The 18751-nt window shown below is 44.1% G+C and overlaps 1 protein-coding gene across 8 annotated transcripts in view; it reads left to right on the top strand.

The window, feature by feature from the left end:
* pcm1 (pericentriolar material 1) overlaps positions 1 to 18751 on the top strand; it is a 28922-nt gene that overhangs the window by 3890 nt on the left and 6281 nt on the right. For 5 of the 8 annotated variants that reach the window (XM_083656264.1, XM_083656263.1, XM_083656268.1 and 2 more), the window contains exons 4-27: positions 34 to 297; positions 2842 to 3012; positions 3686 to 3805; positions 4565 to 4751; positions 4918 to 5027; positions 5258 to 5555; positions 5646 to 5790; positions 6094 to 6306; positions 6523 to 6689; positions 8221 to 8447; positions 10384 to 10526; positions 10716 to 10845; positions 11159 to 11329; positions 11480 to 11661; positions 13001 to 13186; positions 13630 to 13903; positions 14173 to 14318; positions 14416 to 14591; positions 15823 to 15994; positions 16090 to 16403; positions 16802 to 16963; positions 17492 to 17548; positions 17773 to 17945; positions 18106 to 18237. In XM_083656264.1, the coding sequence (XP_083512390.1) occupies positions 34 to 297; positions 2842 to 3012; positions 3686 to 3805; positions 4565 to 4751; positions 4918 to 5027; positions 5258 to 5555; positions 5646 to 5790; positions 6094 to 6306; positions 6523 to 6689; positions 8221 to 8447; positions 10384 to 10526; positions 10716 to 10845; positions 11159 to 11329; positions 11480 to 11661; positions 13001 to 13186; positions 13630 to 13903; positions 14173 to 14318; positions 14416 to 14591; positions 15823 to 15994; positions 16090 to 16403; positions 16802 to 16963; positions 17492 to 17548; positions 17773 to 17945; positions 18106 to 18237 (4320 nt within the window). The remainder of the gene's footprint in view (positions 1 to 33; positions 298 to 2841; positions 3013 to 3685; positions 3806 to 4564; positions 4752 to 4917; positions 5028 to 5257; positions 5556 to 5645; positions 5791 to 6093; positions 6307 to 6522; positions 6690 to 8220; positions 8448 to 10383; positions 10527 to 10715; positions 10846 to 11158; positions 11330 to 11479; positions 11662 to 13000; positions 13187 to 13629; positions 13904 to 14172; positions 14319 to 14415; positions 14592 to 15822; positions 15995 to 16089; positions 16404 to 16801; positions 16964 to 17491; positions 17549 to 17772; positions 17946 to 18105; positions 18238 to 18751) is intronic. The other 3 variants (XM_083656262.1, XM_083656261.1, XM_083656267.1) reach the window with 3 other exon arrangements.

The following is an 18751-nucleotide window of genomic DNA, read 5'->3' as shown; positions in this document are numbered from 1 at the left end:
TGACAGCTGATTTGTGTCTTCTTTCTGCCTCAGAGGAGTATTGGTAGTGACTCCCAGGGCCGCGTCACAGCTGCCAACAACCAGAGGCAGTTGGCTGGAGAGAACAAGAAGCCCTTCAACTTCTTACCCCTGCATGTAAACACTAACAAAAGCAAGGAGCTCCTCCATCCTTCCTCCTCTGCCCCAGCCACCCCAGCTATCACCAAGGAAGCTAAGAAGCAGAGCCCAGGGCTGAGGGACGCATTGGCACCTCTGGAACACAGAGAATATGGGAGAGGAGAGACTGGCATTGGCCAGGTAAGATTTAGCTTGGCTCACTGGTGCAGAGATTTATCTTAATTGTTCTAGTTCAGTGGTTCCCAAACTGGTGTACGCGTACCCCTAGGGGTACTACAGGGGGTACTTGAGAGAAAGGATACAATTTAAAAATGTAAGAATAAATCATGAAAATTAATAAAACGTTAAAATAAATCTGCTCAGGAGGCACTAATTGCAACTATTTATTCTTCAAAATGTGGGTTGCCATTCATTCATTGCTTCATGAATCATATGCTCTAGTTTTCTCTTGCAGTTTTCTAAGCAAAACGTTGTAGTCGGGTAAAGGGGGTACTTGTCTTGGATTCAGAAATCATGGAAAGGGGGTACTGAAGGAAAAAAGTTTGAGAACCATGGTTCTAGTCTCATGCCTGATGACCTACTTGATGCATTGTAAGCCAAGGGTTGAGTGGGCCAATAAGGTCTTGCTCAGAAAGCAAACTGCAAGAAAAATGATACACTGCTTCAGCTGCTACATGTATATAGCTACATATATATACCTACTGTATGTGTACATGCATATGCACCACTGAAAAAATATTTTTCTGGGGGCCTGAGAATATATTTTTGAGTTCATGTGTCTGTGAGCCGTGACTGAACTTTGGCCCAAATGCTTGGTTTACCTGCTTAGAAAAATGCAAATTGCATACTTGCTAAGCAGGATTATCATATTCATGGGATTTGTATTGATTTCCCTTTCAGTTTGGGTTCAAATGAGGATTGCTGATGGAGTTTGTAATTTTCAAAAACCTTCTCATCCTAATTTTGTTTCAGTACAAAAAAGGTGGTAGTTGACATGGATGAGTCAGTAGTAGCAATTTCTTGTGTTAAAAGGGAAAATTGTGTGCATATTACAAGGTCTTGAAAGTTAATACAAAATACACAGACACGGATCATTGAATAATTTGAATTTATATATATATATATATATATATATATATATCTATCTCTCTTTAATTATCTGTGAACTTCTGTGAAGCCTGCTAGTTCTCATTATGAAAATTATGTGTTGTCAAACTATGCCATGTTAGGTCCTTGAATTTGAAGGAATTGGGCCTGAGAAAGTCCTTGAATTTGATGTTTAACTCATTGAATGCCATGGACGTCCTTCGACGTCCAATTAAATAGTGACGTAGAATGCCACGGACGTCCTTCGACGTCCAATGCGTTTTTTGACGGTGGGACGTCGATCAAAGCCTTCCGCAGCTCCTGTACAACTATAGTAGCTATTGGAGGTGTATAACCTATTTTACGGACTCATTAGGTGGCGACAGTGCTTGCTCGGTGCAGTCCAGATTAGAGACAGGTCCGAGAAACAGCCTAAAAGCCGTGGATCAAAGACAACCCGATGCATGCTCCCAGAGCCATTTGCTCTGTCGCGGGAGCTGACATTGGCTCCGAACAGGAGTCAATCCGCGCTCACAACTGAGCCCCTCTGTCCCTGTCTGTCTGTCTGTCTGTCTGTATAGTTTCTCCACCCGATTAGCAGACAGGAAAGCAGCCCCTGACGCCAAACCATTCAGCAATCCGGGTTGGCTCTTCCCTGCTGTGGCGCTGAGAGCCGACAGCAGCACACAAACGCAGCACTCCGAAAATATAATGGTTGCGTGAGGCTGTGTGCAGTGTGGGGAGGAGTTTACGGGGGGAGGGGGGGAGGGGGGTGGTGCACGCAGGGCATCACACAACAACTACGTCACTACATCAGAAAATATTATCTTCAGACTCAGTGAATGTGCTTGAAATGCTGCATTTCACAAAAGGCGGATTATCTCAGCTAATAATTTGAAAAGCCTGAAAACGCTGAAAACAACCTATCTTCTCCGGCTCATAACTAAAGAACGGAAAATGGTATCAATAAACTTTTTTTTGCTGATGATACAATAGAGCCAGCTCGTTCTTGTGCGTGTTCGGTGTTTACATAGTAATATCACACAATATTCTGTGGGCCTCGAGAAATCACTGAAAACGCTCTGAAAACTCTGGCACTGGGAGCATCCGTTCTCCAAAAGTGGCTGGCACTGAATGAGTTAAGAAGGTGTTGGAACCCTGGTAGATACGTATATTTAATTTCACATATCATTTTACATTACTTAGCATATTTAATGTTTTCCTTCTTGTTTTATCAATTTTGATGAATTCTAATTAAAACCCTTTAGCTTTAGAGGACATTCTTTTTATATTATCTTTCATGTTGTCTGAGCCCGTTATTAAGAAAATGGCATTGTCTGAACGTCACTGCACTCAAGACTACTCTGGGAAACTAGAACAAGGCTGGAAGTAAGGGAGAGCCAGAGCTGCTGCAGCTCGGCTGTATTTAGGGCAATTTATAAATATGCCACCGTTGGCGCCCAGTGGGTTTGGTGCCCAGCCCCCTTTCTGCCCTTGTTTAGCCTAGTCTGAGTCTGAGCTGCTGCCACAGATGCGCGCGCTCACCTTTTCCTAGTTCTTGCTCTCTCTGCTGTTCATTCACACACCTGACACTCAGTCACACCCTCACACCACCCGCCTCTCTTTGTGTGGTCTCAGGTGGTGAGTAAGCTGGTGCAGATCCGGGAGTACATCAGTAAGGCCAGCTCCATGAGGGATGACCTGGTGGAGAAGAACGATGTTCCGGCCAACGTGGAGCGTCTCTCCCATCTCATCGACCACCTCAAGGAGCAGGAGAAGTCCTATTTACGGTTCCTGCAGAAAATGCTGGTCAGTCTGTTTATCTGTTTCTCTAGCTTCTCGTTTATTCCTTTCATTGTTAATCTACTGGTTTGCTTTTCTTTTGCAGTCAGACGAAGTTACACAATTTCAGCTAAACGTGCTCTGTGATGTGTAAGGTCACGTTTTAGCCATTCATAGTTGAAGTAGAGCCTGTTTATGTTGCTTTAGCTTGGCAGCTTGGTACACATGTATTTTTAATGGCTGTCTCTTTCTCTGTGTCCTGAAACACTTCAACAGTCGGGTCATGTTCCATTTGATGGAAAAACTAGGACATAGCATGCTACCTTCGTTTGCAGTGGGATGGCTTTGTTTTCTGTTGGCTATTATTGTACCATGAGAGAAGCATCTCCCTGAGAGGGTTAGGGTTATTGTGCCGTGATAGAAGCATACGCCTGAGATGGATGCTAGTGTTTGCCAGGCATGTATTTTATGTGTAAAACCTCAATTGAGAGCTAAGTTTCTGCTCCTGATATTCCCACAACATTCATCAACTAACACGCAGCCATTCCCTTCCTGGAGCACATCTGGGACAGCATGTCGTCTTCAGAAGTAATTTTCAGTGACTGACTTCGTCTCTTGAAACAATGGTAAACACTTGGCGGACAGAACTTGTTTGACCTTACACTATATATTTGAGTCACCCTCGTCACTGTTGACACAGGCACGGGAGAACGAGGAGGATGACGTGGGCACCCTGGACTCGGCGGTGGGCTCAGGCTCGTTGGCAGAAAGTACCTCTCTCAACATTGAAGTGCGATCTTCAGATGCCTCCAACGCCACGGTGTGTACAATAGTCATTGTGGACTGTGAGAACACGTGCTATTATCTGCCCTTACTCTGCCCATACTATCTGTTGCATGACACCTGGCCAGTATTATAGGTGTCAGGTGGTACTTGGGTGTCTTTAGTTACCGATACAGGGCAATTTCAACTATGCAGACAGGCCTGCAATTAAGTCATTTTTAGGGCAAGGCCACTCTCGCCTTTTGATAAATACAAACTTATTGGGGCATCGTGGCCAAAAGTTAGGGCACCAAGGCCAACACAAATAGTTATTAAAATTCCCATTTCAGTCATTTCTCCTCAACAAAATAAATATCCTAATATATAGTATAAATTAAGTGCTGCAGTGTGATACAGTGTACGTATATGTAAGATGGCTCAGACTGCAAAGTTAGTTGCATGTCCAGTAACGCACGTAAGTGTAACTCAGGTTATTTTCTGTAGCTACAAATTACAGATGTCCCCTGAACGCCTCACAGCATCGGTAGATGATACAATTCACAGATGTTCCTTGTGGAAGTGAGAGAAATCCTTACTACTGATGTCCAGTATGATGACGGAGACACTGGAAAACAAGCTTTAAATGAGGAATTCCACTACTTTTAAGGGCATAACAGCCAGTTCAAAACAGAGCATGCAAAAGAGCATGGCCTTATGGATACCGGTAGTTAATTTGCTGAGTCACAGTGTGGAAATGCTGTTTCTGTGTCTGGTTAGTTTCAATGTTTGTAATTGTGTGTGGGTGTGTATTTTCTAGGGTGGTAGGGCAGAGGCAGTGCGACGTGACCAGAAGGAAGAGTTGGAGAACTTGCGTAAGCAACATGAACTGCTGAAGAAGATGCTGGAGCAGCAGGAGCAGCTCCGGGCCCTGCAGGGGCGGCAGGCAGCACTACTGGCCATGCAGAACAGTGCAGAACACGCCATTGCTGTCATTGATGATACTGGTAAGAGACACAGTCACAGGCATGTTCACAGCCAAGTACTGAGCAGTGGTTGTGTGGGGTGTGCCCCCCCACTTAGAGGGAAAACATCCTCCAGATTATTTTTCTTGCAGAGAACAATTTGTCATTAGGTATTCATATTTTAATTTGGTTTGTGGTGTTGCATCAGTTGTCACAGAAACCACAGGCAGCGTGTCTGGCCTGAGCATCACATCGGAACTGAACGAGGAGTTGAACGACTTGATCCAGAGGTTCCACAACCAGCTCCATGACTCTCAGGTACACCAGACAATACAATGTCATCCAGCCATCTTCCCTACTTCAAACTGGCTACTAGCTGATCTATTGCAGTTCATCGCAACACAAATTCTTTGCAAAAAAGTAAAACATAAAGGTACATTTTCTTCTGAGAAGTGTCTGTCTCCACTCCATGATGAGTCAACAGATGACACTTTTTCATAGCAAATTTGTTTAATGTAACAACAAAGACAAGAATGTTCTCCTCTTAGCAAGCAATTATTTATGGCCGGCAGACCAAGGCAGTCCCAGACAACCGTCGTCAGGCAGAGAGCCTTTCCCTCTCCAGAGAGGTGGGCCAGTCTAGGCCCCTCCAGCCTGTTGGTCCCCCTCAACACAGGCCCCTCCTCCACTCTGCCTCTGGCCCCCACACCGGCCTAGACACTGGGGCAACGGCTGCCACTGCCAAGCTCACCAAGCTCCAAGAACTGCAGGACAAGAAGCAGACCATGGACAAGATCCTGCAGGAGCTGCATTCTCTTAGGGACCAGACTCTCAACAACAACCCATGTAGGAATATTCCTGATGCAGTGACATTCTTTAACCCTTTCTGCATTTCTCTCAAGTCTTGGTGAACTAACTGCATGTTGTTCCCATCAGGTCGTGGCATGCCCACACAGCGTGGCCTGGGAGCATCATCAGATTTCCCCTCTGCTCTCTGCTCTAACGGGGCCTCAGCCTCCACCTCTTTCCATCCCTCAGTACCACAGCACCAGGACAGCCCCAACTCCACAGACAAACTCAGGTACACACAAACACAAAGCTTCACTACCACAGCACCAGGACAGCCCCAACTCCACAGACAACCTCAGGTACACGCAAACACAAAGCTTCAACCAAATGAATAGGCAGATCAGATTTGGGCAGCAGCAGAGTGGTGTAAGGACTGTAGAGGTCACCCTTCAACTGGAGGACTTGTTTAAGTTAAACGAGAATCAATAAATCAATAAAGTATCACATTATTGTTATTCTTTATTACACCCTGGTCCACATGATTGTGTTTGCACATTCATTCTTCACCCCTACTGCTCTCCCTTTCTCCATACAGGAAGCTAAAGGAGGTCCACAAGCGTCTGAATGAGCTGCGGGAACTGGTGCAGTACTACGAGCAGACTTCTGACATGATGGTCGACACGGTCAATGAGAATGTGAAAGAGGATGACGAGGATGACGAGGAGGAGGAGGAGACAGAGGACGGCTCCATGTTTGAGACCATGTTTGACTCTGAGCAGGAGAACCGCCAGCCCATCACTCACATCAGGTTGGTGTGTGCAACAAGCATATGGCCCACATTAACACCATTCATGTACAGCACGACCATCTCCAGAACGCGGAAGTAGTCCCCTTAGATTGTGATCACCACCAAGCAATGGAATAAAGGTTATTTTCGACGACAGCAAGCACACTGACGCTTGATCATAACTGTAGTACCTACTGTTGTCTCTTTTTGTTCTGACATTGCACTGCATCTGTATAGAAACCCACAGCACAGTGGGAACTGGACAGACCTGAACAGCCTGACCAACAGTCGAATTGGCAGGAGTAGTGGCACCAATAACCAGGATGGCAGACTGAACACTGAGTGTGAGATCAACAACCGCTCAGCAGCCAACCTCCGCAGTCTCAACATCCCCTCAGTCATAGGTACACACACACACACACACACACACACACACACACACACACACACACACCAAAGTACATTAACGTGTATATTTGGTGATTACATTGTATTTGACAGACATTAACCACTTAAAAACCCAGATGCTTTCTGGATGGTTGCTCGAACCACTCCTGGAAGACACAATTTGGCTGCAAATTTATGGGTGGAAGACACTTTGGATATTATATAATTTATGTCGATTTGGTCTAATAAAACTATGAATGACCGCTTAACTGCAATCTCCTCAGCTGTTGCCTATGGGACTAAACAAACATATTTTTTTGTTTGGAAATGTAAGAGAAAGCACATCTAACAGCAGTATCTTCCTGTTATTATTATTATTTTTAGTATGAGAGTAAGGCTGTGGCCACACTGATCCGTCAGAAAATGGACAGAATTATAAAAAGGATAGATGTATGTCCGTTGCATGTACAAGTAACCTACTTGTACAGCAGGTGGCTGTAAGCACCTTGAAGGTGTCAGCGACCCACCTATAAACCGAGAGAAGAAGAAAGCTGACGTTAGCTAGCTGTTAGCTCTGTGTGCTACATTACTTAAAGGTCCCATTCCGTGCAAAAGCTGTTTTTACTTGTAAATGCATATATACTGCTGTCAGCCCTCCCTGTAATGAGTGGTCACACGCTCAGAACTGCCACAGTTGGATTTGTCCCTATCCAGCGTCCCCCTGCAGTCTCCTCCAAGCCACACCCCCAAACGCTTCGTTTGCCCAGAGAGGAATCTGGAGAGAATATCGACGTCACTAGCTTCCTCCTGCATACTGCGTGGGTCCCTCTCACACAAGCTACCTGCACCATTTAGTCTATAGCCACAAAATTAACACTTCTAGCTGGAGCGAAGCCAACTGTACGTGATCCAGCAACTGCAGAGGTGCATTCGGTAAATCTAGGCATTTTGAGATGTCCTCTTTAGCGTATTACCGTTAAGTTAACGATAACTCGCAACCTAGCGTGCTGGTCCACAGACGCTAATCTGATTGGCCGCTGGGAGCCTGGGGCGGGCTCTCCCTCAGCGGCCAATGGGAACTGTTAGTTCTGAATATATTATAGAAACAGGCCGTTCTTGGGAAGCGACCAGATGAGGAAGTGAGAACTTCGTCACAACAAATGGGTTTGCTATATTTTCGACAGATTAATCCAGAATCATGTTTTATGGACCAGAGACACACGTTTTTAAGAGGTTACAGCTGCACGAATTGGGACCTTTAATATGTTGCAATAAGTAGCCTGGGTAAACCCCAAGCTGACGTTAGCTAGCTGTTAGCTCTGTGCGCTACATTACTTATGTGGCAATAAGTAGCCTGGGTAAACCCAGCCTCCACGTGACCTCTAAGTACTATCAGTCACGAAGAAACTTACGCTACAGGCATAGCCTGTGACGTCACGTTGAAGGCTGGGTTTACCAAGGCTACGTTGGTGGTGCCAGGCATTAAATGTAGTCTAAATGTTAATTAAATGTTTAAATATTTTTTTTACACGTTTTTCTCCTATCTAGAGTGCCAGTATAATAGGGATAGTCCCTACAATCAGATGGAGGATGAAGATAAGGATGGTTTGGACTATGACGAGGGGGTACAGGTTGTGGCTCCGGACAGCGAGGCATCAGGGTGCAGTCGGAGGAGCAGCCTCGGGGACGATACTGCCTTTGCCCAGAAGGTTCATCGGCTACACACAGCCAAGCAGAAACTACGTCAGCTGCAGGAGCTGGTGGCCATGGTGCAGGTGGGGCAGATGACAGAATATTAAAGACACTGCATTAGAGAGAAGGGCTTTCTCTTCAATTCTGAGGGACTGATTGTGTGACATCACATTGTCTACATTTGGTCACTTATTATCCACGGGAATAAGACAAATAAACCACAGAATAACACTTTTTAATGATTTTTCCTTTGACTCTATTCCTAACATTCCAGAGGTGGTGTCTACAGATGTCACCCGTTTTGAAATAGAGCTCAACAGGTACATGACTTTTCGTGACATAATTTGCCCCGGAAGCGATTTCCGCATTCATTTTCTCCATAGACATTTCGATAAATCCTTATATAACGAGTTTTAAGGCACGAACCAAGCCAACCCACCAACGGGGAAAAAATAGATTTATTTTCCCGTTATTTTTTGTGAATGTGGATGCATTGCGAATGTGAAATGAATGCGGAACTTCCCGGGCAAATTACGTCACGAAAAGTCACATGCCTGTTGAGCTCTATACCCTATTGCTGCAAAAGTACTGCCATGGTGGTTGCAGCAATGGTTGGATTTATTTTTGTGTGTCTGCACCAGGGAGTGTCCAACAAGATGTCAAATGAAAGTTGAGAATCCACAGATTCCATTGGTATTATTAGTCGAAAAAAATCGAATTATTGCGTTAGTCCGCCTAAAACCGGACCTTTGAAATGCATGTAAACATGTTAGCTCGACTGAAATCAAAGTTATAAAAGTCCGACTAACACACCCAGATAATGCGATTGGGAGTCGATCTACTCCTGCATGGATACAGGCCAGTCGGACTGGAACTGGACGAGGCGATCAGCGCATGCGCTAAAGTTCCCTCCCAGGCTTTGATCCGGAAGTCGAACGCATAAAACGTAAACAGAGGGTGCATCTCAAAAGTAGAGCGTACAACACCAAAGACACATCTGAATATTCTGACACTGCATTTTTCAGACAGAAAGAAATTAAACCCGTCTCTGTCTCAGCAACACGTGAGATTTGGCAACAGGAACTTATGTTAGCGGCCAGGGAGCGATTAGCTAAAGCTAAATGTGAAGTTCGTTGATGTAGTAGCTAAATCTGTGGCTAGAATTTTTTTTTATTGAATATACGATACGATACGATACGATACGATACAACTTTATTGTCAGCTCACACTGAAATTTGTTTTCCCTCCATGGCATCACCGTTCACAATACAGACAGGACAAAACTGGTTACAGACAAAACATTGCAGTACATAGCAAGACAGAACGATGGACAGGACAGGACACTAGAATATCTTAGTTTCAAATGTATTGAGCTAACAACGGGCAGCTTTGTGTATATATGTGTGGTTTATGTGGAGTTTGGGAACTATCATGATCTCTATTTCAAGTTAGCTTGCTAGGTCAGCACTAGTGGGGGCGGGGGGGAGTAACGAGACTTGGGGAGAGGTGACCACGTGACCATTTGCATTTAAGAGACTAGCTTGCTAGCTTGTAGCGGAGGCGACATGATTCCATCAATAAATCGATTTCCCACCCGTGCTTGTATACTGGGACAAGGACAGTAGTCCGAGTAAATAGCCTAATCAAGCTATAACCATAGCTCGACTTAAAGGGACACTCCGCCGACTTTCAATGATGATTTATTTTGCACATAATCTCACACATATCTGAAAACTATAAACAGTCTTGCAGGCATTCATTTAGTTTGACAGATATTGAGCATTCATTTGAGTGAAAGTTGTGGACCAGTGATGTCATTCATGCACAAATGCCATCACTGGTCCACAGCTGAACTCAAATCAACTCTCAATAACTGTCAAACTAAATGAATGGCTGCAAAACTGCTTATAATTTTCTGATATACTACTGATTTTGTAATGATGACCATGCTGGTTGAAAATTGGTGGAGTGTTCCTTTAACTGCAGGTAAACATAGTGAATATTGCTGTCTGTACACAGAGTGACGACACAGACGGTACCACAGCCAATGAGGATGAGGCTCTACACCAGCAGCCAAATAACACCAGAGCTGTTGTAGCAGGGCCACTGAGGGCAGGAGCCAACACGAGTCCCAGAGACCTCACACTCTCTGACAAGGCCAGGTAGGCCACATGGAGGATTCACAAAGCCTGTCTGACAGTCTTTCAGTAGCTACAAAATATTTTTTTCAAATTTCTTTTCTTTTCTTGTCTTTTTTTCTTTCTTTCTTTTTGCATTTCTGGATGTTTTGTTGGTATTTCATCTTTTGGCCCTTTTTAATTGACATTACATCAAATATATGTGGACACCAGGGAGAAGCTGTACGAGGACAAGCTGCACCAGCATAAGCAGGAGTTGAAGCAGCTCCACGAAGAACGCCAGAGGCTGACTGAGATCCAGGGTAAGATCCAGGACCTGCAGTGGGCCTGCCCTGACCTCCAGGTATTTAACACACACACACACACACACACACACACACACACACACACACACACACACACACACAGAGTATAAAATAGGCTCCTGTCAGCTGGCTCTACACAAAGTAGTAGTATCTAAACCTAAGTCTAACCTTAGTTTAAACTGTATTCCTATGTGGTGGCACACATCATTGGTGACTATACTGACTATTGGCAGGTCAGCCAGAAAGTTAATTCCAGATGCAGTTACTTACAACATGCTGTGCTCATATAATCTATTATTATTCTGCATAACTGTGAACACACCCTATAAACTCTTTCTCTCTCCTTTCTAGTCATCTGTGTCCAGCACTGCAAGTCAGCATGGACTGCTGAGGAAGCTTCCAGCTGCAGCCTCCACGCCGGTTGCCGGCCAAGCTCCTTCCTCCTCTGGACCCAAAACCAATTCTGCTGTGCTCAAACCCACTGCTCCAGAAGCAGCTAATGCTTCAGTCACTGACAACGAGGTGACACACCACACCCTGCACAGTGCACACCAATAGAGCCTTGGCTACCACCAGCAGAGTCAAAACCAGACCTGTACATTTAGAAATGATGATAATCCCGAATTTTGGTCATGTTAACCTATCCCCTCTGTGCTGCTCTTGCATTACCAGCAGCTGTGGTCAGAGATGCGTCGCCACCAGATCCACCGGGAAGAATTACGTCAGCGCAGGAAGCACCTGGAGTCCTTGATGGCGGAACACCAGAGGCGTAGTGATCTTAGTGACTGTCCCTACAGGATTGAGGACCCAGAAGGCCAAGCTACAACCTCACAGCCTCTCAGTAGAGACGAAAGGTAGGAGACATATTGGGCCACATCTTACTTTTAAGAGAAAAACAATGAAAAGTCATTATACACGGCACATTTTTCTGTCTTTTTTCCTAATACTAGGCATCTTGCGGGCTATAATGTCATAGTGACATCATCAGTGACATCACAATTGCTCGAGTGTAACCAAAAATGTGACCACCAAAACATGACCAAAATTGAAGAATCCACTTACTTTCTTTTATATAATAAAGGAGGATTAGCCTAAGGAACACCATGGGCCATCTTGGCTCAGGGGAAAATTGTAGAATTTATTGCTGCTCCTTTGCCAAAACAACTGCTTTACTACAAACATACATCAGTGACCTCAGTGCCTGGCCATGGTGAAACCTTTACAGCAGTTGCCTGGGGGGGAGGACCTCTCTCTCTCTCCCTCTCTCTCTCTTACAGACACACACACACACACACACACACACACACACACACACACACACACACACAGATCCATTAGACCCCCCTGGTTTTCTGTAAACTTATGATCATGGATTTTTTTTTGGCAGAAAATGCATAGATAGCATCACTGAAAATAGGTTGTGCTACAGAAGAAATCATGTGTCCGGGTTTAACATTGATTGAGTTGATTTGTTAACAGGAATTTCAATTGATGTCAGCCTGTTCTTTTCTCTCTCTCAATTGTATAGCTTAAAAAATAAATAAAAATAAATAAATATATTTATATATACAGATCCTTTCCAAAAAATTAGAATATCATGGAAAAGTTCATTTTTTCCCATAATTCCTTTCAAAAAGTGAAACTCATAGATTATAGATTCATTACACACAAAGTGAAATATTTATAGCCTTTATTTGTTTCATTTTTCATAATTTTGGCCTACAGCTCCACAAAACGCCCAAAACAGTATTTCAAGAAATTAGAATAGTGTGAAGAAAATCAGCAGTTACTTCTCAGTTGTGACTGACTCCAGCCTCAGTCCACTCCCTCTGAATCTCCGCCAAATCTTTGAATCGTCTTTGCTTGACAATCCGTTGAAGCCCACGGTCATCCATGTTATTTCCATGATATTCAAATTTTTTGGAAAGGATCTAATATATATATAAGGATATAAGGATCTATATATATATATATATATATATATATATATATATACCGTATATATATATATATAATATATATATATATCAGGGAAAGGTTTGTTATAGGTCGTTTATTTATTAAGGATTTATTGAACCATCAAACATCAAATGTTTTTTCTGCATTTAAATTATTTTTACTCTGTTTACTGGTGTTCACTGGTGGCCCTACCACAGACTGCTTAATTTTGTACTTTTGCCCACCCATCACTAGGACGATGGCCACATGGGGCTCTACTCCCTGCCAGCTGGATGAGGATGAGGATGGCTATCGCTCAGAGTTGGGTGCTGAGGAGGAGGAAGAGCAGGAAGATGGTGCGGAGAGCAGCTCTAACGATGAGATCATCTACTCATCCAACAGGGACCACCATTCTTTCAGTAACAGGAAGAACCAAGGAAGGTCAGACTAAGTGGCTGCAGAAGGAATTGTGTGGACCCCAGTCCTCTAAAACATGTACTAACTTCAGGGTTGTCACGGGTCTGGGAAGTGCTTGAATTTCAAAAGAAAACATAGAGTTTGAGCCTCATGTGCTCTGTCATCTCAAAATTGCTGCATACTTTCTTCCTATCTACACTACAGTATCACTCACCGCATGCATAGACTACATGCAGAAATGCTGAGGATTTTAAAATTGCTTTGAGTCTATGTGAAGTGTTAATACCGGTAATTCACTCCGATGTGTGGAAACAAATTTGCATTGGATGACTTATGAGATTGGTATGTGAACATCTCTGAATTATTAGCCTGAAATGTTGAAATAATTACTCCTTGAAAAGTGCTTGAAATGAAATCTAATCATTACAAAAGAGTGGCAACCCTGTAAGTTTGTCTTTTATCTCCAGTAACCTGAAGCCTCCATTGGCCTTCTGTGGTGAGGGAAGCGGGCATCGCTCTCTTCATACCAAGGCCAGGGCCAAACCGCAACAGCAGCAGTCCAGGACCCTGAACCAGACTGGCAGCCAGGGTGGAGGCACGCGACGCCAGGAGAACCTGCGCTGGGCTTCTGAGCTGTCCGTCACCGAGGGCTCAAACCACTGGCAGGAGCAGGTCAGCCAGCTGCAGAGACAACTGGACTTCAGCACCACCATGTGTCAGACGCTGATGCAGGACCAGCAGGTTGGCTTACTAAACAAATGTACACACAACACACAGAATGACCCTAATTGGCATGGAAATTGGCCCTTGTAATTGGCATTCAAATGTTGTTGACATTTACTAAGATGTATGGCTGTTGTAGAATTAATTTAGTGTCCCAATTGAAATGCGTCACTACTGCCACTTGTTTGGAATTCGGCCTGTGGCTTTCTGTCCTCTCTTTGGATGGGTGTCCCACTGTCGACATGTACCTAAATGCCATTTGTCTCCTCTCTCACCCGCTCCCACAGACACTGTCATATATGTTGCAGACCCTGCTGACAGGTCAGTACAATGTGTTGCCCAACAACCTGTCATCGCCCCAGGTCCACCTGGTCATGCACCAGCTCAACCAGTGTTACACCCAGCTGGCCTGGCAGCAAAGCAATGTACAAAGGTAAAAACAGTAGCATATAAAACGTAGCACCACTTTCTTTCTATGTAGCGGCTCACCCTTTTAAACTCACCGTTATTCTGTCATACCATTCCTCCAGGCTAAAGCAAGTCCTGAATGAGCTACTCCGCCAGCAGCAGCAACAGCAGCCCGCCTCCTCATCAGCAGGTCAGGCCCAGACCCAGGCCTCCTCCCCCGGTCTCTTCCTACCCTTCTTGACCACGCATCCATCAACCAACACCCTCAATATACCCGGAATCTCCCCACTTCCTCCCAGTACGCCATGCATATTTTATTCTTTATTATTTATTTATTTTTATTAGCTCTTGGGCCTCTCGAACAAAACATATCACTATCTTCTGATAGACTGGTATGCACAGGGTTTCTGCTGGGTCTTAAAAGGTCTAAAATCCAATCATCTCAAGTTTAGGCCTTAAAATGTGTTAAATTGGACTGCATTTATGTAAAATGGCTTAAATACAATATTGCCACGTCTTAAATTCTTAAATTATTTGGGTTATGAAGTAAGGAATTTGTTTTGGCAGTTATCAGTTAGACATTGATAGGAAGTTGTTTTCAGATGGTCATTTATTAGTGTCTTGATAGTTAATTTTGATTATGGACTTGACAATATTCATGCCTTCATACGAAAAACCTTGAAACAAAAACCCCTATTAGTGCAATGAGACTTGCTCCCCAAATTGACTGAGAACAAAATCATCACCAGAAGACAGAGTTGTCTGTTACCTCCACCAAGGAGGTTATGGTTTCAGTGCAGTTTGTTTGTCAGCAGGATTACGGAAAAACTACTGGGCCGATTGTCACGAAACTTTGTGGAAGGGTGTAGCATGGGCCAAGGAAGAAACCGTTACATTTTGGATCATATCTGATCCGACTCGCAACATTTGCATATCATAGCAGACTGGACTATTGGCCTTGGTGGAGGTCTTCCCACTCCGAGTGCACTTCTAATTTAATTTGAAATGGAATTTGAATGTATCTCCCAAATTTCAAAATGAATGTGTTAAGTGGCTTCATTCACCATTGTTATGTGGCAGATCGTGCTTCTCATTGAAATGTTGCCACAGTCTGATACTGTAACTGTAGAGTTTTCAGAGATATTGTTTCAAGGTGTTGAATATTACACAATAATAGTGCTCTCATTCATTGTAATGACGATGCCTGTGCATGACGCACTATCATATAACAGGCAAAATCACACTGGGTCTCTTATTTTACAAGTGGGTCTGAGGCTGTCTGCTATTCAGGGGGATTAAAATACAGTCTGTTTTCAATTGATTTGACTAAAATAAAATAAGTCACACATACCCAGTCCTTTTGATCAGGAGAACCCATTTGACCCACAAGAAACGTGTGAGATGGAGAATCTCATCTAGAAAAGTGAACAAAGTACCAATTTATAACACGAAGAATGACTGAATTGCTCATGTCCAGACCATTAACACACTGTAATTTGTTCAACCAAGTGGCATTTTTCTCATTGCAGGCTTTAACTTCCACCCACTGTTCCCCTCTGCCATGGGTGAGTTCCCTCAGGGTGCAGTAGGTCAGACTAGCCCTGACCAGCAGTTGGACCCCAACACCTCTGTCAAGACGGAGTACATGAGCTTCCCTCCTCCGCTGCAGCACTCTCCCCTCAGCTCAGCTGCAAAGAGACGGTATGTCTGCCATTGTTTTCCCAAAGGTGACATTTGCGTCAATTCTGCTCTACACTGCGATTCTTGTGTTTATTTTCTTGGATAAATCCCTTCAGGCCAGCGGGCGGGCTCAACACCTCCTACACAAACGACACCATCCAGCATCACCTGTCCAATACGGAGCACCAGGAGTCTCCCTCCTCCTCCCCCCGCACCCGCCCACCACCGCTCCCCCGACGCCAGGTCTTTGACCAGGGCTCCCAGGAGAGCTTCAGCAGCATGCCTGATCCCGCTGACCCCACCACCGTCACCAAGACTTTCAAGGCCGGGCACAAGGCCTCTGCTCAGGCCAACCTGGCCTCCCGAAGCAAGACACCCAGTTCTAAGAGCCGTCGCAGGAGGAGCAAAGGGCACAACAAGAACACTGACGGTATGGGAGCCACTACACATTGTGGATACTGTAGCAAATGTTGTTAAGTTTAATTTGTTTAATGTTAATTTGTGAATAGGTAGGACAAGAATACGTATGGGCCTAATCAAATTGCTTGCTTATCATGTATTAACTTTGTATTTCATATTGCAAAGGTGTGACTATTAGTAGGTCATTGTTTTAAAGTGGGACAAATACAATTTATTTTCAAAGTATAATTCAACAAATATACACAAACCTACTACCATTTGATGTTTGATACCTACCTATGGCAAACTATAGGCTTGACTTCAGTCAAGCAAATTCTTATGCTGTATAAAGTAGAAACCATTGTATTTGCTGTAACCCAATTAGCAAAGACTTGTTTTTTTAGATTGTTTGGTTTGTACATTCCTCAGGCCAGGAGAGCGACAGTGCTAGCAGCACTGCTGACTTTGTCCAGGAGAGGGCAGCCCAGTCTCGTCAGAAGGATCAGAATCAGAGTCTATTGGACAAGCTGACTCAAGAGAAACTAGACAGCAAAACTAAGCCTGGTCACAAGCCAAATGACCTCTCCTCTGGTACGCGTAAAGGTTGTGTCCCTGCTTAGGTAGTTCTTACCTGTATCAGGTTTTATTCTGAGGGCAATGTATTTAAAATACATATCCTTGCTCATCACAGAACTAAAGGTGCTTTACTTTGTTTTTGCCTTTAATATATTAATATTTTATATATATATATTTAATATATTAAACTTAATTTTACTTAAGAATGTTCTCTGTTTTCCATAATTATACCAATTTATCCTTTGATTTAATAGAGGGTATGCACACCCACTGGAACACGCCCCCTCAATCGGGAATGAGTGTCAAAATGAGTGTCAAGTTCCTCCCTGAGCAGCAGGTGTCAGTTATCTAGGCTGATTACTGCATTCAAGCTCAGTCTTGCTGTGACTCAGTGGGCGTGACCCCACAGTGACTTCTGCCTCTGTGACATCACATGCATACCCTCTATTTAATTTAATTTACTTATGTCCACCCATTTGTTGTGACCACGTTTAATTTTGGGTTCATTTTCTTTGTTGTCACTTTAATTTATCTTACTCACAGCCTATGCTTGGAGAACACCCTTCCTCTCTAACAGAATTGCATGCACTGAAGCACCAGGTAAACTCACCATCTCCTAGCATCATTTGGTTGTCTTGCATCCCATGCATGGGCTATTGATGGCTGAACCTAAGCCAAAGCTCCCAACTTTGTGGGTAGGCTTAAGGAGTCTTTTGCAATGCAAAACAGTTGCTTTGAGTTAACGTAACAGTTATTTTTGTTTGTTTGATTGTTTTTTGCAAGTGTCCATCATAACCTCTGACTGTCAAATCTTGAACTTGTAGATGCAAGCAGTGACTTCTCACTGTTTGAGGCGCTGAGGGAGACCATTTACTCTGAGGTGGCTACTTTGATATCTCAGAACGAGTCCCGACCTCACTTCCTCATTGAGCTCTTCCATGAGCTGCAGCTGCTCAATACAGACTACTTGCGCCAGAGGGCGCTCTATTCCCTACATGTAAGTACGGATATGTGTAACTGCTGAGCATAAGCCTCAGTGAGAGAGTCTGTAAATGTTTGACTGCTTGAATCAAACATGGATCTCCTTTGCATAGTCTTGTTGATCTGAGTAAAGATTGATGGATGCTCCCATGACAATAGCCTCTCCTCTTCTCCAGGATCTAGTGACCAGACACCTGATGGAGAAGAGTGCAGCTGAGGACCAGCTGCCGCCGCTTGGCCCTTTAGTGTGGGCTGCAGGCTCTCAGTCAGAGCTCACACCCAGTGAAAGTCTGGCCACCAGTGATGCTGTAAGAAAGACACACACGATCTCTTCCCAACATCACATCCACACACTCTGCCATTCTTCTTTAGTGTTCCTCTTCTTTTTTCTTTCCCTTCGTCTTTCTCTCATCCCTCTGCCGTACCCCAATCTTTTTCTATATATTTTTTACTTTCTTCCTCTTCTACCTCTCAATCTTTCAATCTTTTCTTAATATGCCTTGTCTCTTTTCATCATTTTCTGACATGTTTCTTTTCATCCCTATGTCTCGCTTTTTCTCTCCTAACTCCCCATCCCCCCCCCCCCCCATCCTCGTCTTTGAATTTCACTTGACTGGGAGGTTTCAGAAGCCTGTCAGTGAGAAATGGCCCTCATCTCTCTGAGGCTCTTTTAGCAGATCAGACATGTGTTCTTTGTTCTAGGCTGAGGTCCCTAGGGTTTTGCTAATTGGAAGCCAGGCCTTTTGTCTTTCTAAATAACGCCTTTGTTCCGGAATGATGGATGAAAAGTTTAATTCTCCATGTTAGGAGAATGGCAGGATG

Source organism: Poromitra crassiceps, assembly GCF_964638095.1.
Source record: "Poromitra crassiceps genome assembly, chromosome: 19".
Classification (NCBI taxonomy): Eukaryota; Metazoa; Chordata; class Actinopteri; order Beryciformes; family Melamphaidae; genus Poromitra; species Poromitra crassiceps.
The sequence above is the reverse complement of the archived record's forward strand: the minus strand, read 5'-3'. Positions and strand labels throughout refer to the sequence as shown.